Raw genomic sequence first — 19,395 nt, forward strand, 5'->3', positions numbered from 1 at the left:
CCATGCGCCACAACTACCGAGCCCGCACACTCTGGAGCTTACACACCACAACTAGAAAGAAGCCTGCACGCCAAAACTAGAGAGAAGCCCGCGCACCGCAACAAAGATCCTGTGTGCCACAACTAAGACCCGATGCAGCCAAATAAATAAATTTTTAAAAAATATTTTTAAATCAATGAAAGCATTCTGTGATAATCAATGCACTATATGAAATTTACAATAAAGACAATAGTATCATTCATTATAAAAAAAGAAAAAAGAAAAATACTAATTACTTCACTTCTAGAGAACCAAAGGAAATATGATAGAAATGGCAATTATTAAGTACAATGTGTTACTTTTATATCACTTACACTTTAATTTCAAGACATGAAAAGATATGTGTACAGAAATATTTTATATCACTGTTTATGACTATAAAGTTTTTATTGTAAGTCCAACTATATAACAATGAGGGAACTAATGCTATATTCACAAAGATTTTAAATGAGTTATAAAATGCAGAGAAGAAAATTCTAAAAGAAAACTACATGCTAATAAGTAAAATACTATTACTATGTCTTTACCTTTAGTCTTTTACTAAAGGTAAAAATAGATATATAGAAGACTTGAGAGAAAGAAATAATTACAGGAAAAGAAGATTAATTTATAATTAGAGGCTATACCCTAAGCTCAGGAAAAAAGAATCAGGTTCTGGACAACAGAGATTCCAGACCCTACAGTAAACTAATCCAACCTGAAAAGTTTCACAGGGCAGGCTTGCAGCTAAACATGTTACTATTAAAATTCCACAGATGCATTCTTATTTAATAAGTGAGAGGTACTGTTAAAATGCACAAGTAAATCTTGTAAGAGGGTACACAGATTATAAGGAGACAAAAAAAAAAAAAAAAGCACACATTAAAGATCTTACATTTTTTTTTCTATTTTATACATAGTAGTTTGTATCTCTTAATCCCCTGCCTTGCCCCTCCCCCACTCCTTCCTTCCCCACTGGTAAACACTTGCTTGTTCTTGGTATCTGTGAGTCTGTTTCTGTTTTGTTTGTTTCTATATTATTTCACTATTTATTTATTTATTTATTTGGCTGCATTGGGTCTTAGTTGTGGCACGCAAGATCTTTGTTGCAGTCTGCGGGCTTCTTCAGGACCTTCACTGAGGCATGCGGGATCTTTAGTTGTGGCATGTGACTTCTAATTCCCTGACTAGGGATCGAACCAGGCCCCGTGCATTGGGAGTGCAGAGTCTTAGCCATTGGACTACCAGGGAAGTCCCTCTGTTTTGTTATATACATTCATTTGTTTTATTTTTTGGATTCCAAGATCTCACATTTTAACAAAGGGGGGGGAAACGTTTTAATTGAAACAGTCCAAACAAGCGGAAGTTATATAAGGTGGTTCCTTCTTTTTTACATCATGTAGTATAGTAAGAAAGCATGCAACTACTTTCCATCTTCATAACGCAGGCATCAATTTCCAAATACTTTTTCTACTTTACATTAGTTTCTTTTCCAAAGTATAAAACTCAGTATACTTCACTAAATCAAGTTCACCCAAAATACTGACTTTTAGGAGGCTCTGGCTATTAACAAGCCATTCAGCTATACTGGTTTACTCAGACTTCGAACACCACTGTATTACAGAGAGCAGCAAGATAATTATTTTTTAAAAGAAAGCATAGGCTAAATAAGAAGAATAAATTCAAGCTTTAAGTTTGATCTTCCTCATATAAAAGATGTAATTGTGGCATAAAGAAGTATGTGTAGGATAAAACATTTACCATCATTACTTCCTCTTTTAGGCAAAAGATAAAAATACATATTAATTAACCTATTTTTTCTTGTGTTTTAGAAAGACTCATGACTACCACAGTAGAATTAGCACCCAGGCTGGGGTCTCCAAACAGCATTTCCCAAAGGAACCAGAACTACTGAAAGAAGTGGATGATTCTAGGTCTAGGTCAAGTATGCCCTGAATACCTTGTTCTATCAAATAGCAAGAAAGCTATAAAAGACTGCTTTAGTCATGTCAAAAGGACCTATGGTCCAACCTAAAGAGGCTCCTGCTGGCCAAAGATGAAATCACTTAATGCTAAACAGAGATAAAAACTGCAATAAACTGAAAACTACCAAATATTTTAAAATCCATCATAAAATGAATTTCTACTTCAAAAATTGCTGAGTGGACTGCCCTGGTGGCACAGTGGTTGAGAATCTGCCTGCCAATGCAGGAGACACTGGTTTGAGCCCTGGGCCGGGAAGATTCCACATGCTGTGGAGCAACTGGGCCAGTGCGCCACAACTACTGAGCCTGCGCTCTAAAGCCCATGAGCCACAACTACCGAGCCTGCGTGCCACAGCTACTGAAGCTCACGCACCTAGAGCCCGTGCTCTGCAACAAGAGAAGCCACCGCAATGAGAAGCCCGCGCACCACAACAAAGAGCAGCCCCCGCTCGCAGCAACTAGAGAAAGCCCACATGCAGCAACAAAGACCCAACGCAGCAATCAATCAATAAATAAATATCAAAACAAAAAGAAAAGAACTAAATAGGGAATTCCCTGGTGGTCCAGTGTTAAAGAATCCGCCTTCCAATGCAGGGGATGCGGGTTCGATCCCTGGTCAGGGAACTAAGATCCCACATGCCGCAGGGCAACTTAGCCCGCGCACCGCAACTACTGAGCTCGCACGCCTCAACTAGAGTCCGCGTGCCACAAACTACAGAGCCCATGTGCTCTGGAACCCACTCACGACAACTACAGAGCCCCCATGCCCTGGAGCCTGCGTGCCACAACTAGAGAGAAGCCCACGCGCTGCAACAAAAGATCCCACATGCCTCAACAAAGACCCTGCGTGCTGCAAATAAGACCCAATGCAGCCAAAAATAAAGAAAATAAATAATAAATAAATCTTTAAAAACAAAAAAGAACTAAATAAAAATTCTTAAACTTAAAAATATACATGAAGTGAAAAATTCATTGGATGGGCTTAACAACAGAATCAAGATGACAAAGGAAAGAGTCAGTGAGCCTGAAGCTACATCAATAGATAGGATCTACCTGAAAAAGAGAAAACAGTGAAAAACATGAACAGAGCTTCAGGGACCTATTGAACAGTATCAAGAAGCCACCATGTATAACTGAAGGCCTGGAAGAGGAGGAGGACGTGAGGGAGAGAATATTAATATGAGAATATGGCAGTAAAGAAAATTTTGAAAAAATAATGGATGAAAATTTCCTCTATTTGAAGACAAATTTATGGATTCCAGAAGCACAGTGAATCCCAAACAAGCAAAACTGCTTCATGAAAAGCAAACAAAAGTCTTCAAGAGGCAGCCAAAAGAAAATGACACATCAAAGACAGGGAAACAGTGATTGAATTAACAGCTGATCTCTCATCATAAACTATGGAAGTCAAAACAGTAAAACAAACATCTCTAAAGTGCTTGAAGAAAAAGAACTGTCAATCCAGAATTCTGTATCTAACTAATATATCCTTCAAAATGAAGGTGAAACAAACGTTTTTAGGTAAGAAAGAGCAAACAGAATTCATCACCAGAAGATATGGACTACAATAAAGGCTAAAAGAAATTCTTTGGAATAAAGGGAAATGGTACTAGATGAAAAACACAAATCTTCAGGAGGCAACGAAGAACACCATAAATGGTAAATATCTGGATAAATATTGGGTTGGCCAAAAAGTTCGTTTGGGTTTTTTCGTAAGAGCTTATGGAAAAATCCGAACAAACTTTTTGGCCAACCCAATATAAAAGACTTTTAGTTCTTAAATTCTTAAAAATACATATGATTACTGAAAGCAAAAATTGTAATACTGTCTTCTGGGGTTTATAATATATGTAGCTCTAATACATATGACAATAGACAATAACATAAATAACAATGGACAGAGGTGATGTGATGTAAAAGAATCTCTACAGTTACAAGATTTCTACACTTTACAAGAAGTGATACAATATTAACTGTAAGTGGGTACGCTAAATAGACTGTAAAAAAGCTAAGGAAATACACTGAACTTGCTAGAGAAACACTAAGAAACTAAGGCAAACAGAAATAGCTCTACAAACTGATACATTAAAAATTCTCTACATGCAAAAAATTAAGTTGGACCCCTTATTCATATGATACATAAAAAAACTCAAAATGGATCATATACTTAAATGTAAGAGCTAACACTATAAAACTCTTAGAATGAAACTGGAGTAAATTCTTCATGACTCAGGGTTGGATAACGGTTTCTTAGATACAACACCAAAAGCAGAGGCAACAAGAGAAATAATAGATAAATTGGAATTTTCCGAACCTAAAACCTTTTGTTCTACAAATGATACCATCAAGTAAAAAACCCCATAGAATAAAATACTTACAAGATATATATCTGATAAGGGACTTATACCCAGAACGTATAAAGAGCTCTATAACTCAATAATAAAAAGATATATAGGGGGGCTTCCCCGGTGGCGCAGTGGTTGAGAGTCTGCCTGCCGATGCAGGGGACACGGGTTCAAGCCCTGGTCTGGGAGGATCCCACATGCCGCGGAGCGGCTAGGCCCGTGAGCCACAATTACTGAGCCTGCGCATCTGGAGCCTGTGCTCCGCAACAAGAGAGGCCGCGATGGTGAGAGGCCCGCACACCGCGACGAAGAGTGGCCCCCACTTGCCGCAACTAGAGAAAGCCCTCGCACAGAAACGAAGACCCAACACAGCCATAAATAAATAAATATTTTAAAAAATAAAATAAAATACAATAAAATGGTGTGGCTGCTTCAGCAGTTCCTCAAAAAGTTAAACAGTTACCACATGGGTCAAAAATTCCACACCCAAAAGAAATGAAACCATACATCTACCCAAAAACATGTATGGAAATGTTCAAAACAGCATTATTCAGAATAGCTAAAATATAGATAAAATCTAAATGCCAATCAACTAATGAGTGAACAAATAAAATGTGCCAGATCCGTACAATGGAATGTTATTCAACAAAAAAAAGGAATAAAGTTCTAATACATGCTAAAACATGAGTGAACCTTAAAAACATTTTGCTAAAAGAAAAAAGCCACTCACACAAAGTCACCACCTAGTGTATGACTCCATCTATATGAAATGTCCAGAACAGAGACAGAGATTAGATTACTGGTTGCCAGGAGTTGGAGAAGTTTGATAATGAGGAGTGGCTGCTAATGAACAAAGAAGCTTCTTTTTGAAGTGATAAAAATGTTCTAAAACTGATAATGGCAATAACTGCACAATTCTGTCAATATAGTGAAAACTACTGAATTGTACACTTTAAATGGCTGAACTGTATGATATGTGAATTTTATATCATTAAAACCATTTTTTTAAAAGTAACTTTGGGGGGACTTCCCTGGTGGCTCAGTGGTTAAGAAGAATCTGCCTGCCAATGCAGGGGACACAGTTCAAGCCCTGGTGTGGGAAGATTCCACATGCCACGTAGCAACTAAGCCCGTGCGCCACAACTACTGAGCCTGCTCTCCAGAGCCCGCAAGCCACAACTACTGAGCCCACGCACCTAGAGCCCGTGCTCCACAACAAGAGAAGCCACCACAATGAGAAGTCCATGAACTGCAATGAAGAGTAGCCCCCGCTCACCACAACTAGAGAAAGCCTGCGTGCAGCAACAAAGACCCAACGCAGCCTCCCCAAAAAAATTAATTAATTTTAAAAAAAGTAACTCTCAAATATATTAAAAAGAAAAAAAAATGAGGCAAACAGAAAATAACTTCATAAAATGGTAGATGTAAACCCAATCACGTATTTACATTAAATGTGAAGAGACTAAACTTAAGAGACTAGTTAAAAGGCAGAGTGTGTTGGCACAGACATAAAAGTGAAACCCGGGACTTCCCTCGTGGCGCAGTGGTTGAGAGTCTGCCTGCCAGTGCGGGGGACATGGGTTCGAGCCCTGGCCCGGGAGGATCCCACATGCTGCGGAGCAGCTGAGCCCCTGCTCCACAACTGCTGAGCAACCCCCGCTCTCCACAACTAGAGAAAGCCCACACACAGCAGCGAAGACCCAGTGCAGCCAAAAATAAATAAATAAAAATAAATTTATTTAAAAAAAAAAAAAAAGTGAAACCCAATTATACACTATATCATCTATAAGAGATATGCTCTAAATGAGACACAAACAGGTCGAAAGTAAATGGATAAAAAAAGATACCAGGGACTTCCCTGGTGGCGCAGTGGTTAAGGATCTGCCTGCCAATGCAAGGGACAGGGGTTCGAGCCCTGGTCCGGGAAGATCCCACATGCCACGGAGCAACTAAGCCCCTGCACCACAACTACTGAGCCTGTGCTCTAGACCCTGTGAGCCACAACTACTGAAGCCCGGGTGCCTAGAGCCTGTGCTCTGCAACAAGAGAAGCCACCTAATGGGAAGTCCATGCACTGCAATGAAGAGTAGCCCCCGCTTACCACAACTAGAGAAAGCCTGCGTGCAGCAACCAAGACCCAAAGCAGCCTAAATTAATTAATTAATTTAAAAAAAAAGACTTGTAATAGAATCAGACTTGTAATAGAATTGGGAAAGCTTTTCTTAAAAACAGAACATCCCTCTGTATTAAAAAATTACTTTTTTTCAAAAAAAAAAGAAAAGATATACCATACAAATCGAAAGTATAAGATGGTGAGTAGCTACTATACTTAATATCACAAACAAAAGAGATTTCAAGACATAGAAAATTAGTGATGATAAATGGGGACATTTCATAATGATAAATGTCAAATAATGAGCCATAATAATCATAAATGTGCACTTAATAACAATGCTTCAAACTATACATATAGCAAAAACCAACACAAGTACACAATTCCACAAACACAGTAAGATATTTTAACACTTCTGTCTCAGTAACTGACAAAATTAGACACCCCCCCCCAACAAAAAATCAATAACCTGAACAGTACTAAAACCACCGTACACATTCCTTTCAGGTGACTATGGTACATTCACCACAAAATAAGACACAATGAATTAAAAGGAATGAAATAATACGAAGGCAACTTCCCTGGTGGCGCAGTGGTTAAGAATCCGCCTGCAATGCAGGGGCCACGGGTTCCAGCCCTAGTCTGGAAAGATCCCACATGCCATGGAGCAACTGAGCCCGTGCGCCACAACTACTGAGCCTGCGCTCTAGAGCCTACGAGCCACAAATACTGAGCCCACATGCTGCAACTACTGAAACCCATGGGCCTAGAGCCCGTGCTCCGCAACAAGAGAAGCCACTGCAATGAGAAGCCTGTGCACCTCAACGAAGCCTGCGAGCAGCAGCCAAGACCTAACGCAGCCAAAAATAAAATTAAAAAAATAAAGAAAGAGGGCTTCCCTGGTGGCGCAGTGGTTGAGAATCTGCCTGCCGATGCAGGAGACACGGGTTCGAGCCCTGGTCTGGGAGGATCCCACATGCCGCGGAGCAACTGGGCCCGTGAGCCACAATTACTGAGCCTGCGCGTCTGGAGCCTGTGCTCCGCAACAAGAGAGGCCGCGATGGTGAGAGGCCCGCGCACCGCGATGAAGAGTGGTCCCCACTTGCCGCAACTAGAGAAAGCCCTCGCACAGAAACGAAGACTCAACACAGTCATAAATAAATAAATAAATAAATAAATAAATAAATAAATAAATAGAACGTGAATTTCTAAAAAAAAATAATAATAAAGAAAGAAAGAAATCTTACAAAGTATGTTCCCTGACCATGCTAGGGGAAAAAGCTATAAAATTAATTAATAACCTAAGATTTCACCTGAAGAATCTACAAAGGTGCAAACTAAACCCAAAGTGAGAAGAAGAAAGTAAATAGTAAAGAGCAGAAAAAAATGAGATAGAAACACTAAAGAAAATTTAAAATCAAAAATTGTCCTTCGGAAAGATAAACAAAGTTGATAAACTTCTAGCTAAACTAATTTAAAACATACACAAAAATTACCAATATCAGGAATAAAGCAGGAATTATCACTATAGAACCCACAGATAACTAAAAAACCAAAGATTAACTTTACACTAACCAATTCAACAACTTAGATGAAATGGAAAAATGCCTTGAAAAATACAATTTACCAAAATTGACAAGATGAAACAAAATCTGAAGAGCCCTTAAGTTGAATCCATCATCAAAATCCTTCCCCAAAATACAACTCTAGGCTCAGATTTTTTCACTGGTAAATTCCATCAAACACCAAGGAGAAAACAGAATCAATCTCACACAAACACTTCTAGAAAATAGACTACTTCTGAAATCATTTTCTAAGTTCAGCACAAAAAGTACTAATGAATATACCAATACTACCAAAACCTAAAAACAAACTACAAAAAAAATTACAGACTAACATCTCTGAAGTACATAGATGCAAAAATATTTAATAAAAATACTAGCAATTTAAATCCTGCAATATAAAAAAAGAATAATACACCATGACCAAGCAGAGTTTATTCCAGGAATACAAGGTTGATATAACATATGAAAATAAAACAATGAAATTCATATTAATTCTGCAAAAACATCACATAATCATCTCGACAGATGCAGAAAAGCATTTGGCAAAACAACATCCATTCATGTCATAAACTGTCGCAAAACTAGGAAGAGAAGAGATCCTACTCAACCTGTTAATCATACCTTTTCATTCGTATTTTTGATACTTTGAGGCCTTGCTGACCCTGGAGGGCTGTCCCTCCCAAGGCTAATTCCTGGAGATAGCAAACAACTCCCCAGCTTGCTTTCATATGCAAACCAACCAACTAAAAGCTCATACCCCCAACCATCTCTATTTTACACTGGCTACTATACTCCCCTGCCCTAATCACCCCAGGGCCAGGTACCAGACAACTAGGGGCAGGCCCCATACCCCAAAGCCCTTGATATTATTCAAACTAGACAATCCTAAACCTGATTACAAGTCCTTGACTATTTCCTCCCACAGAAACCAAAATAAAGGCTCTTGCCTTTACTTTTTCCCCCCGTTCACACCTGCTGCATCCTAATTAGGGTGCTTCCCCATGTGTCTTCCTAGGCTGTGGTATACCCGCCCTCCTCTGGGGAATCTGTGAGTATAACGAATTATCTTTTCAATGGCAATCATCTCCTGATCTGTTAGCCTTCCCTGCCATACTTAAGCAATAATAAAACCAGTATTTTAAAACAACCTGATAATGATCATCAATAAAAGTCTACAGCTCACATAATTAATGGCATAAAACTGAATCCTTTCCCCAAAGAATGGGACCAAGACCTAAGTGCATGCGATAAGAGAAGAAAATAAAACTACAAATTGGAAAGAGGTAAAAATCTTTATAACGTGATCACTATTAGAAAAATCGAATTAAGTTGTCTAGAAAAAAACTCGTAGAACTAACGTGAGTTAAGGTTGTTAAGACACAAATCAATAAACATAAGTCAATTCTATTTCCATATACTAAGAATAACTAAAAATTGAATTCTTTAAAATACTCCCTCCAATAATATCAAATAACATGAAATATTTCAAAATAAAAATAACTTTTAAAAAAAAGACATGCAAAACCAAAGGCTGAAAACTACAAAACACTGCTCAGGAAAACACAAAGATGACCTAAATAAATGGAGAGATATGCCATGCTAATGAACAAGAATATCTAACATTGTCAACATGTCAATTCTCCTCAAATTGATCTACAGATTCAAAGCAACTGCAATCATAATCCCATCAGCCTTTCAGAGAAATGCAAAAGCAAATATCAAACTTTTTATGGAAGTGGTAAGGACTTAGCAAAGCAATCTTGAAAAAGATGAAAAAGATTGAAGGACTTGCAAATCTGATTTCAAGACTTTCTATAAAGTTACAAATAATCAAAAGTTTGGTAATGGGTGGGAGGGAGGGAGATGCAAGAGGGAAGAGATATGGGAACATATGTATATGTATAACTGATTCACTTTGTTATAAAGCAGAAACTAACACACCTTTGTAAAGCAATTATACTCCAATAAAGATGTTTAAAAAAAAAAAAAAGTTTGGTAATGATATAAGGACAAACAGATCAGTGTAACAGAATAAAGATTTCTGAAATAGAACCAAACCCACTTCTGCAGCCATGTAATGTTTCACCAAAGCAACCCAGTGAGGAAAGGAAACTCTTCTCAATAAAATAGTGCAGGGCTTCCCCGGTGGCACAGTAGTTAAGAATCCGCCTGCCAATCAATGCAGGAGTCATGGGTTCGAGCCCTGGTCCGGGAAGATCCCACATGCCGCAGAGCAACTAAGTCCATGCACCACAACTACTGAGCCTGCACTCTAGAGCCCGTGAGCCACAACTACTGAGCCCACATGCCACAACTACTGAAGCCCACGCACCTAGAGCCGGTGCTCTGCAACAAGAGAAGCCCTCACTCGCCACAACTAGAGAAAAGCCCACGTGCAGCAACAAAGACCCAATGCAGCCAAAAAAATAAAATAAATAAATTTTTTTTAAAAAGTTACATTTTAATAAAATGGTGCAGAAACAATTATGCAAAAAACAAAACCTATAAAACTTAATTTGAGATGCATCACAGACCTAAATACAAATTAGCAAAAACAAAAAGTTTTAGAGGAAACAAAGGAAATTACCTTCATGACTTCAGGGTTAGGCAAAAGTGTCTTAGCTCACAGTAAGCAATAACTATAAAAGAAAAAACTGATAAATTAGACTTCATCAGACTTAGACATTTCTGCTCATCAAAAGGCACAGTTAAGAAAATAAATAGGAAACAGACTTGGAGAAAGTACTTACAAAACACTTATCTAACAGAGGACTGGTATCCAAAACATATAAGGACCTTCTGCAATGCAAAACAAAAAAAAGAAAAAAAAAACAGACAAAGAAAAAAATAAGGAGAGAAAGAAGGAAAAAGGCTAAAGCTTTGAACAAACTCTTCACAAGAGAAACACATGAATGGTCAATAAGCAAATTAAAATGTGCTCAATATCACTGGTCAATATGAAAATACAAAATAAAACCACAATAATACCACTTCCAGTCAAGATGGAATGAAAGAGACCAGACTTAGCCTTCTGCATGAAATAATAAAAACCTAACAAAATGTATGAAACAATAATAATGAAGATTTTAGACAAGTAACGCAAGACAGTGATCCCTGGGAGACAAGAAACAAACAACACAAGCATACATTTGCCCAGCTTACTGCCTTGAGAGTCTCCAGGCCGTGGAAGGAACCCAGGCAGAACCTGTGGGCTCCCCAAGTTGAGGAAATGGAGCTGGGAGTCCAAGGAAGCCAAGGTGGCTAGAGCTCACAAGGGAGACCAGCACTGAGTAGAAAGCTGGAGAGAGAGAGAAAAATGAAGAGATCTACAGAGGCTCACCCTACAATATGTTGAGTAACTAATCAGCACTTGCTTGTGAGAGAACTATTCAAGGCCAGAGAAAGAACCACGAAACATTTAGAATTGACAGCACCCACACCTCACACAAGGATACAAATAATGGCTGTTCTCAAAAGCCAGAATAGAAAACCAACTAATTCATACTGCATCAGAATACTAAGAAGCATAATATCTCAGAAGGAGGGGAAAATTTAACCTAGACTAAACCTAGCTCTGGTCCATTCAAACAAAACATAAAAGCAAGACCCAAAAGCAACAAACTGTTTTCCAGTAACTTAACCATGTCATAGAACAAAGTCCAAAAATATTTTTAGGCATACTTTATAAAACAGAGAATCTAACAAGATAAAATTCACAGCCTTTCTCACCTTCTGAGATGGCCCACACTCTGCCTGTGGAGTGTGTTTATCTCTAAATAAATCGACTTCTTACCTATCACTTTGTCTCTCACTGAATTCTTTCTGCGATGAGACATCAAGAACCTGAGCTTCATTAAGTCCTGAGACCAGTTGTTCTACAGGAACTGAGACCCTCACACTCAGGTGGAGGATGGCGACTACCTGCTGAGCACAAGCACTAGACCCCAGGCTGTTCAGACCAGAAAGCTGATGATGAAGATTCCTAAAACACCACACTGTTACTTCACAACACATCAATGAGAAGAAAGTCATGAATCCTACAGCCTTCACCCCCAAATGTTGCCTTTAAAACTGCTCCCCTGAAAGCCACTGGGGAGTCTGGGTCTTTTGAGCATGAGCTCCTTGCTTGGCCCTGAAATAAACCTTTCTCTGCTCCAAAAGAAAAAAAAAAAAGATAAAATTCACAACAACTAAAAGACATATACAGAAGCAGGAAATTATACCCCATAATAAAACAAAAACCAGTCAAACCTTGAAATGTCAATCTTGAAATGACAAGAAGAATTAGTATACAAGTCCTTTCAAACAATTAGTATGAATACAGTTCATATGTTCAAGGAGACAGGGGAAATATTAAACTTGTTAAGTAGAAACATCAAATAAAATAAAGTGAACTTCTAGAGATGAAAATCATAAGGTCTAAGAAGAAAAACATACTGTGTGAGATTTATAGCACATGAAACCAAGTAATAGTTACTAACCAAAATGAAACAGAAAAAAAGTACTTTTAAAAAATGAACAGAGCATAGATTAGCTTTGAGACAACTTCAAGAAGCCAAGTACACTTATAAATGGAGCCACAAAGGAGATAATACAGAAAAATATACTTGAAGAAATAACATCAACCATTTTCCAAATTTGATGAAAACTATAAACAGCTAAAACAAAGCACTCTTTAAATAAACACCAAGCAATAGAAACATGAAGAAATGTAAACCAAAACATATTATGATCAAATCGCCTACAACCAGAAATAAAGATCTTTAAAGCAGCCAGAGAAAAAGGATATATTACATACTGCAGAATCAAAGAAAGTTGAAATGGTTACATTAATTTCATATAAAGTAGAATTAATAAAAATCAACAATATTGGGACTTCCCTGGTGGCACAGTGGTTAAGAATCCACCTGCCAGTGCAGAGGACACAGGTTCGAGCCCTGGTCCAGGAAGATCCCACATGCCGTGGAGCAACTAAGCCCATGCGCCACAACTACTGAGCCTGCTCTCTAGAGCCTGCAAGCCACAACTACTGAGCATGTGCCACAACTACTGAAGCCTAGGTACCTAGAGCCTGCGCTCCACAACAAGAGAAGCCACCACAATGAGAAGCCCGCGCACCGCAACAAAGAGTAGCCCCCACTCGCCGCAACTAGAGAAAGCCTGTGCGTAGCAATGAAGACCCAATGCAGCCAAGAATTTAAAAAAATAAAATTTAAAAATTTTAAAATTTTAAATCAATAATATTATCATAAAAGAGGATCATTTCTCAAAGAGAAAGGGTACAGCTCATTAAGAAAATACGAAAAATCTAAAACATTTATTCACCTAATAACAGCTTCAAAAAACATAAAGTAAAAATAGTCCTAACCACTGGACTGCCAGGAGATTCCAAGATGTTTGTAATTTTAACATCTGACATGGATGCTAGAATCATCTAATGAAGATTTTAAAGCAACCCTGATAAAAATTATTCAACACACAATTATGAACATAAAAATGAAAACTAGAAAACTTTAGCAAAAAATTGAAGATATAAGGAAGAACAAAATGGAAACTTTAGAACTGAAAAGTACAGTAAGAAAGAGCTCACTGGATGACCTCAAGAGCAGAAAGAGAGGAAAAGAATCAGTGAATGAGAAGATATTACAGTGAAAATTGCTCAATGTAAACAACAGAGAGAAAACAGACTGAAAAAAAAAAAAATGAAAAGAGCCTTGTGATTTCCCCAGTGGTCCAGTGGGTAAGACTACATGCTCCCAATGCAGGGGGCACAGGTTCGATCCCTGGTCAGGGTGCTAAGATCCCACATGCCACACAGCTAAAAAATGCTAATCACCTGAGTCTTCGGCAAGTCGTAAGAGTAACATCAAAGATCACTGATGACAAATCACCATAACAAATATAATAATGAGAAAGTTTGAAACATTGCAAGAATTACCAAAATGTGATACAGAAACATGAAGTGAGCAAATGCTGTTAGAAAAATGGCACAGACAGGCTTGCTCGATGAAGAGTTGCCACAAACCTTCAATTTGTTAAAAAAAGAAAATAAGTGCATCTGTGAGGTACAATAAAGTGAAGTGCAATAAAACGAGGTGTACCTATGTAGGGAAAACATAATTTAAAAGAGAGCAGCTTTCTCATCAGAAACCACAGAGGCCAGAAAGACATGGCACAACAATAAAAGAGGAAGCCTCAAGGAAAATGAAAAAAATATATTAAACTGAATGAAGGGACTTCCCCAGTGGCTCAGTGGTTAAAAATCTGCCTGCCAATGCAGGGGACACGGGTTCGATCCCTGGTCCAGGAAGATCCCACATGCCGCAGAGCAACTAAGCCCATGCACCACAACTACTGAGCCTGCAAGCCACAACTCCTGAGCCCACACGCCACAACCACTGAAGCCCGTGCACTCTAGGGCACACGTGCCGCAACTACCGAGCCTGCATGCTGCAACTACTGAAGCCTGCACGCCTACAGTCTGTGCTCTGCAACAAAGAGAAGCCATTGCAATGAGAAGCCCGTGCACCGCAACAAAGAGTAGCCCCCACTTGCCACAACTAGAGAAAGCCCACATGCGGCAACGAGGACCCAACACAGCCAAAAATAAATAAAATTTTTTAAAAAACTGAATGAAAATGAAAATATAACATACCAAACCTTGGGGGACATAGCCAAACCAGTGGAAAGAGGGAAGTCTGTAACAATGCAAAGAAAAGTGGAAAAGTCTCAAATCAATACAGTAGTCTTAAGATTCCACCTCAGGAAACAAAAACATAAGTAAACCCAAAGCAAGCAGAAGTAAGTAAAAAAATATACAGCAGAAATCACTGAAATTTAAAATAGAGAAAAAATTACTTCCCTGGTGGCACAGTGGTTAAGAATCCACCAATGCAGGGGACACGGGCTCGAGCCCTGGTCCAGGAAGATCCCACACACTGCAGAGCTACTGAGCCCACGTGCCACAGCTACTGAAGCCCACACACCTACAGCCCGTGCTCCGCAACAAGAGAAGCCACCGCAATGAGAAGCCCCAGCAATGAGAAGCCCGCGTGTTGCAACGAAGAGTAGCCCCCACTTGCCGCAACTAGAGAAAGCCCATGTGCAGCAACGAAGACGCAGTGCAGCCAAAAATAAATAAATAAAATAAATTTTAAAAATAAAAAAATAAAATAGAAAAAAAAATCAACAAAACTAGGAGCAGGTCCTTTGAAAAGATCAATAAAATTTCTAAACCTCTATCAACACCTGACAAATAACAGGAATGAGACAGGGGCTATCAGTACAAATCCTGCAGACATCAAAAGGATAAGGGAATGCTACCAACAACTTCACACACATAAATATCACAGCTTAGACCAAATGGATCCCTTCCTGGAAAAATACAAACTACTCCAACTCACCAATCATGAAACTGATAATGTGAATAGCTCTATATTTAAAATGTTTAATTTGTACTTCAAAACCTACCAAAAAAATAGGAAGGTCCAGATAGTTTAAAAGGAGAACTGTACCAAATGTTTAAAGAAGAATTAACACCAATTCTATGAAATCTCTTCCAGAAAACAGAAAATGAAGGAGCATTTCCCAACTCATTTTATGAAGGTAGTATTACTCCAATACCCAAACCAAAGAGTATGAAAAGAAAAAACTATAGATAATATGTATCATGAATAGAGACACAAAAATCCTTAACAAAATAAGCACAGAATCCCATAACATATAAAAGGAATTATATGCCATGATCAAGTGGGGCTTACTCCAAGACTGGTTAAATATGCAAAATCAGTGAATGTAATCTACCATATTAACAGGCTAAAGGAAAAAAATTACATGCATCAATTGATGCAGAATAATTAACAAAATTCAGCACCCATACATGACTTTCAAAAAGCTGAGAATAGGAAAATAGGTAAATTTCCTCACCTTCATATAGAACATCTACAAAAAAACCTACTTAGTGACATCCTACTTAGTGGTTTGCATCACTGAGTGAATGCCTTCCCCCTAAGGTCAGAAAAAAGTATGTCCACTCTCAACAATCTTAATGAACATGGTGCTGAAATTTCTAGTCAAAACAATTAGGCAAGCATAAAAGGGCATATAAATTGAGAAGGAAAAAATAAAAATAACCCTATTTGCAGATGACACAATAATCACAAAACTCCCAGAATAAGTGAATTCAACAAGGTCATAGGATGCAAGATACATATAAAAATCAGTTGTTATTTCAAAACACTACCAATAAATGCATGGACACCAAAATTAAACATACAACATTATATACAATTGCTTCCCCAAAAATTAAATACTTAGAAATCCACAAAACACGCACAGGACTTATAGGCTGAAAACTATGCCAAACTGAACAACAACAACAAAAAAAAAAACAAGGGGGCTTCGCTGGTGGCACAGTGGTTGAGAATCTGCCTGCCAATGGAGGGGACACAGGTTCGAGCCCTGGTCTGGGAAGATCCCACATTCCGCGGAGCAACTGGGTCCATGCGCCACAACTACTGAGCCTGCGCATCTGGAGCTTGTGCTCCGCAACAAGAGAGGCCGCGACGGTGAAAGGCCCGCGCACCGCGATGAAGAGTGGCCCCCACTCGCCGCAACTAGAGAAAGCCCTTGCGCAGAAACGAAGACCTAACACAGCCAAAAATAAATAAATAAATAAAAATTTAAAAAAAAAAACAAGGAAAACCTAAATAAATGGAAAAACACAGAACGTTCATGGATTAGAAGACTCAACAGAGTAAAGATGTCAGTTCTCCACAAATTGCTATTCAGTTTAATAGTATCCTATCAAAATTCTAGCAAGATTTTTGGACAGGTAAAGACAGGTTATGCTAAAATATACTCTTTTTTTTGAGGCTGCTTTGGGTCTTCATTGCTGCATGCAGGCCTCCTCTAGTTGGTCAAGCAGGAGCTAGTCTTCGTTGCGGTGGCTTCTCTTGTTGCGGAGCACGGGCTCTAGACGCACAGCCTAGCGGGCTCAGTAGTTGTGGCTCATGGGCTCTAGAGTGCAAGCTCAGCAGTTGTGGCCCACGGGCTTAAATGCTCCACAGCATGTGGGATCTTCCTGGACCAGGGCTCGAATCCGTGTCCCCTGCATTGGCAGGCGGATTTTTAACCACTGCGCCACCAGGGAAGTTCCTATACATGTTTGTAAAAACCAACAATGCGGACTTCCCTGGTGGCACAGTGGTTGGGGATCCGCCTGCCAATGCAGGGGACATGGGTTCGGGCCCTGGTCTGGGAGGATGCCACGTGCTGCGGAGCGGCTGAGCCCCTGCGCCACAGCTGCTGGGCCTGCACTCTGGAGCCCACGTGTCATGGCTACTGGGTTTGCATGCTGCAGCTGCTGAGGCCTGCGCACCTGGAGCCCGTGCTCCGCGGCCGGGGAGGCCACTGCAGTAAAAGGCCCGCGCACCGCAGCAGGGAGTAGCCCCCGCTCATCACAGCTGGAGGGGGCCCAATGCAGCCAAAAATAAAATTAAAAATAAATAAGGACTTCCCTGGTGGTGCAGTGGTTAAGAATCCGCCTGCCACTGCAGGGATCAACACGGTTTCGATCTCTGGTCCGGGAAGATCCCACGTGCCACGGAGCAACTAAGCCCGCGTGTCACAACTACTGAAGCCTGCGCGCCTAGAGCCCAGGCTCTGCAACGAGAGAAGCCACTGCAATGAGAAACCCGCGCACAGCAACAAAAGAATAGCCCCCGCTCGCCACAACTACAGGAAGCCTGCGTGCAGCAACGAAGCCTCAACGCAGCCAAAAATAAATTTAAAAATTAAAAAAAAAGAAAAAACACAAACAACAAATGTTGGTGAGGATGTGGAGAAAAGGGAACCCTTATGCATCGTTAGTGGGAAGGTACACTGGTGCAGCCACTGTGGAAAACAGTATGGCGGTTTTTCAAAAAACTAAAAATAGAACTACCATATGACCCAGCAATTCTACTCCTAAATATACACCTTAAAAAAATAAGAACACTAATTCGAAAAGATATTTGCACCCCAATGTTCACAGCAGCATTATTTACAATTGCCAAGATACAGAAACAACCTAAGTGTCCATCAACAGATGAATGGATAAAGAAAATGTGACACACACATTACACACACACACATATACATGTATATACATATGCCATGCAACACTACTCAGCCATAAAAAAGAATGAAATTTTGCCATTTGCAACAACATGGGTGGACCTGGAGAGTATTATGCTACGTGAAATAAGTCAGAGAGAGACAAATACTGTATGTTTTCACTTATATGTGGAATCTAAAAGATAAAACAAATTAATGAATATAACAAAACAGAACAGACTCAGATGCAGAGAAAAAACTAGCAGTTACCAGTGGGGAGGGGCAAGACAGGGGTAGGGAATTAAGAGCTACAAACTACTATGTATAAAATAAATAACCTACAAGGATATATTGCACAACACAGAAAATATAGCCAATATTTTATAATAACTATAAATGGAGTATAACCTTTAAAAACTGTGAATCACTATGTTATACACCTGTAACTCACATAATATTGTATATCAACTATACCTCAACAAAAAACAATAATTAAAAATATATATATATTAGTAGTTACAAGGGACTAAGCCTGGGGGCAGAAAGGAAACAGGTGTAGCTGTAAAAAGAGTACCATGAGGGATCCTTGTGGTAATGCATATATTCTGTTTGTTAACTGCATCAATTTCAATATCCTGGTGGGGATACCATCCTACAGTTCTTCAAGATGTTATTAGCATTGGGGAAAATGGATAAATGGAAATTGGGTAAATAGTAATTATTTCTTATACCTGTATGTGACTCTACATTTGACACAAAAGGCTTTAATTAAAAAATAATTGTAGGGACTTCCCTGGTGGCGCAGTGCTTAAGAATCCGCCTGCCAATACAGGGGACACGGGTTCGAGCCCTGGTCCGGGAAAATCCCACAGGCTGCGGAGCAACTAAGCCCGTGCGCCACAACGACTGAGCCTGTGCTGTAGAGCCCATGAGCCACAACTACTGAGCGCACATGCTGCAACTACTGAAGCCTGCGTGCCTAGAGCCCGTGCTCTGCAACGAAAGAAGCCACTGCAATAAGAAGCCCATACACCACAACAAAGAGTAGCCTCTGCTTGATGCAACCAGAGAAAACACACACGCAGCAACAAAGACCCAATGCAGCCATAAATAAATAAATAAATTTATTAAAAAATAATAATAATAACTGTAGGGGACTTCCCTGTTGGCACAGTGGTTGAGAATCTGCCTGCCAATGCAGGGGACACGGGTTCGAGCCCTAGTCCAGGAAGATCCCACATGCTGCGGGGCAACTAAGCCCATGCACCACAATT

General features: G+C 39.5%; 1 protein-coding gene across 10 annotated transcripts in view; it reads right to left on the reverse strand.

Annotated features, from left to right (window-relative positions):
- The window catches only part of MLLT10 (MLLT10 histone lysine methyltransferase DOT1L cofactor), a 252,759-nt gene that overhangs the window by 207,187 nt on the left and 26,177 nt on the right, over window positions 1-19,395 (reverse strand). The window contains exons 1-3 of one of the 10 annotated variants that reach the window (XM_059911225.1): window positions 11,189-11,290; window positions 10,777-10,825; window positions 10,614-10,665 (exon numbers count right to left, since the gene is read on the reverse strand). The exons of 8 other annotated variants lie outside the window; for them this stretch is intronic. In XM_059911225.1, coding sequence (XP_059767208.1) covers window positions 10,614-10,619 — 6 coding nt within the window. In that variant the 5' untranslated portion in view covers window positions 10,620-10,665; window positions 10,777-10,825; window positions 11,189-11,290. Of the gene's footprint in view, window positions 1-10,613; window positions 10,666-10,776; window positions 10,826-11,188; window positions 11,291-19,395 lie in introns of those variants that run through there. One more of the 10 variants, XM_059911233.1, reaches the window with a different exon arrangement.

This window comes from Balaenoptera ricei, chromosome 2, assembly GCF_028023285.1.
Source record: "Balaenoptera ricei isolate mBalRic1 chromosome 2, mBalRic1.hap2, whole genome shotgun sequence".
Taxonomy (NCBI): Eukaryota; Metazoa; Chordata; class Mammalia; order Artiodactyla; family Balaenopteridae; genus Balaenoptera; species Balaenoptera ricei.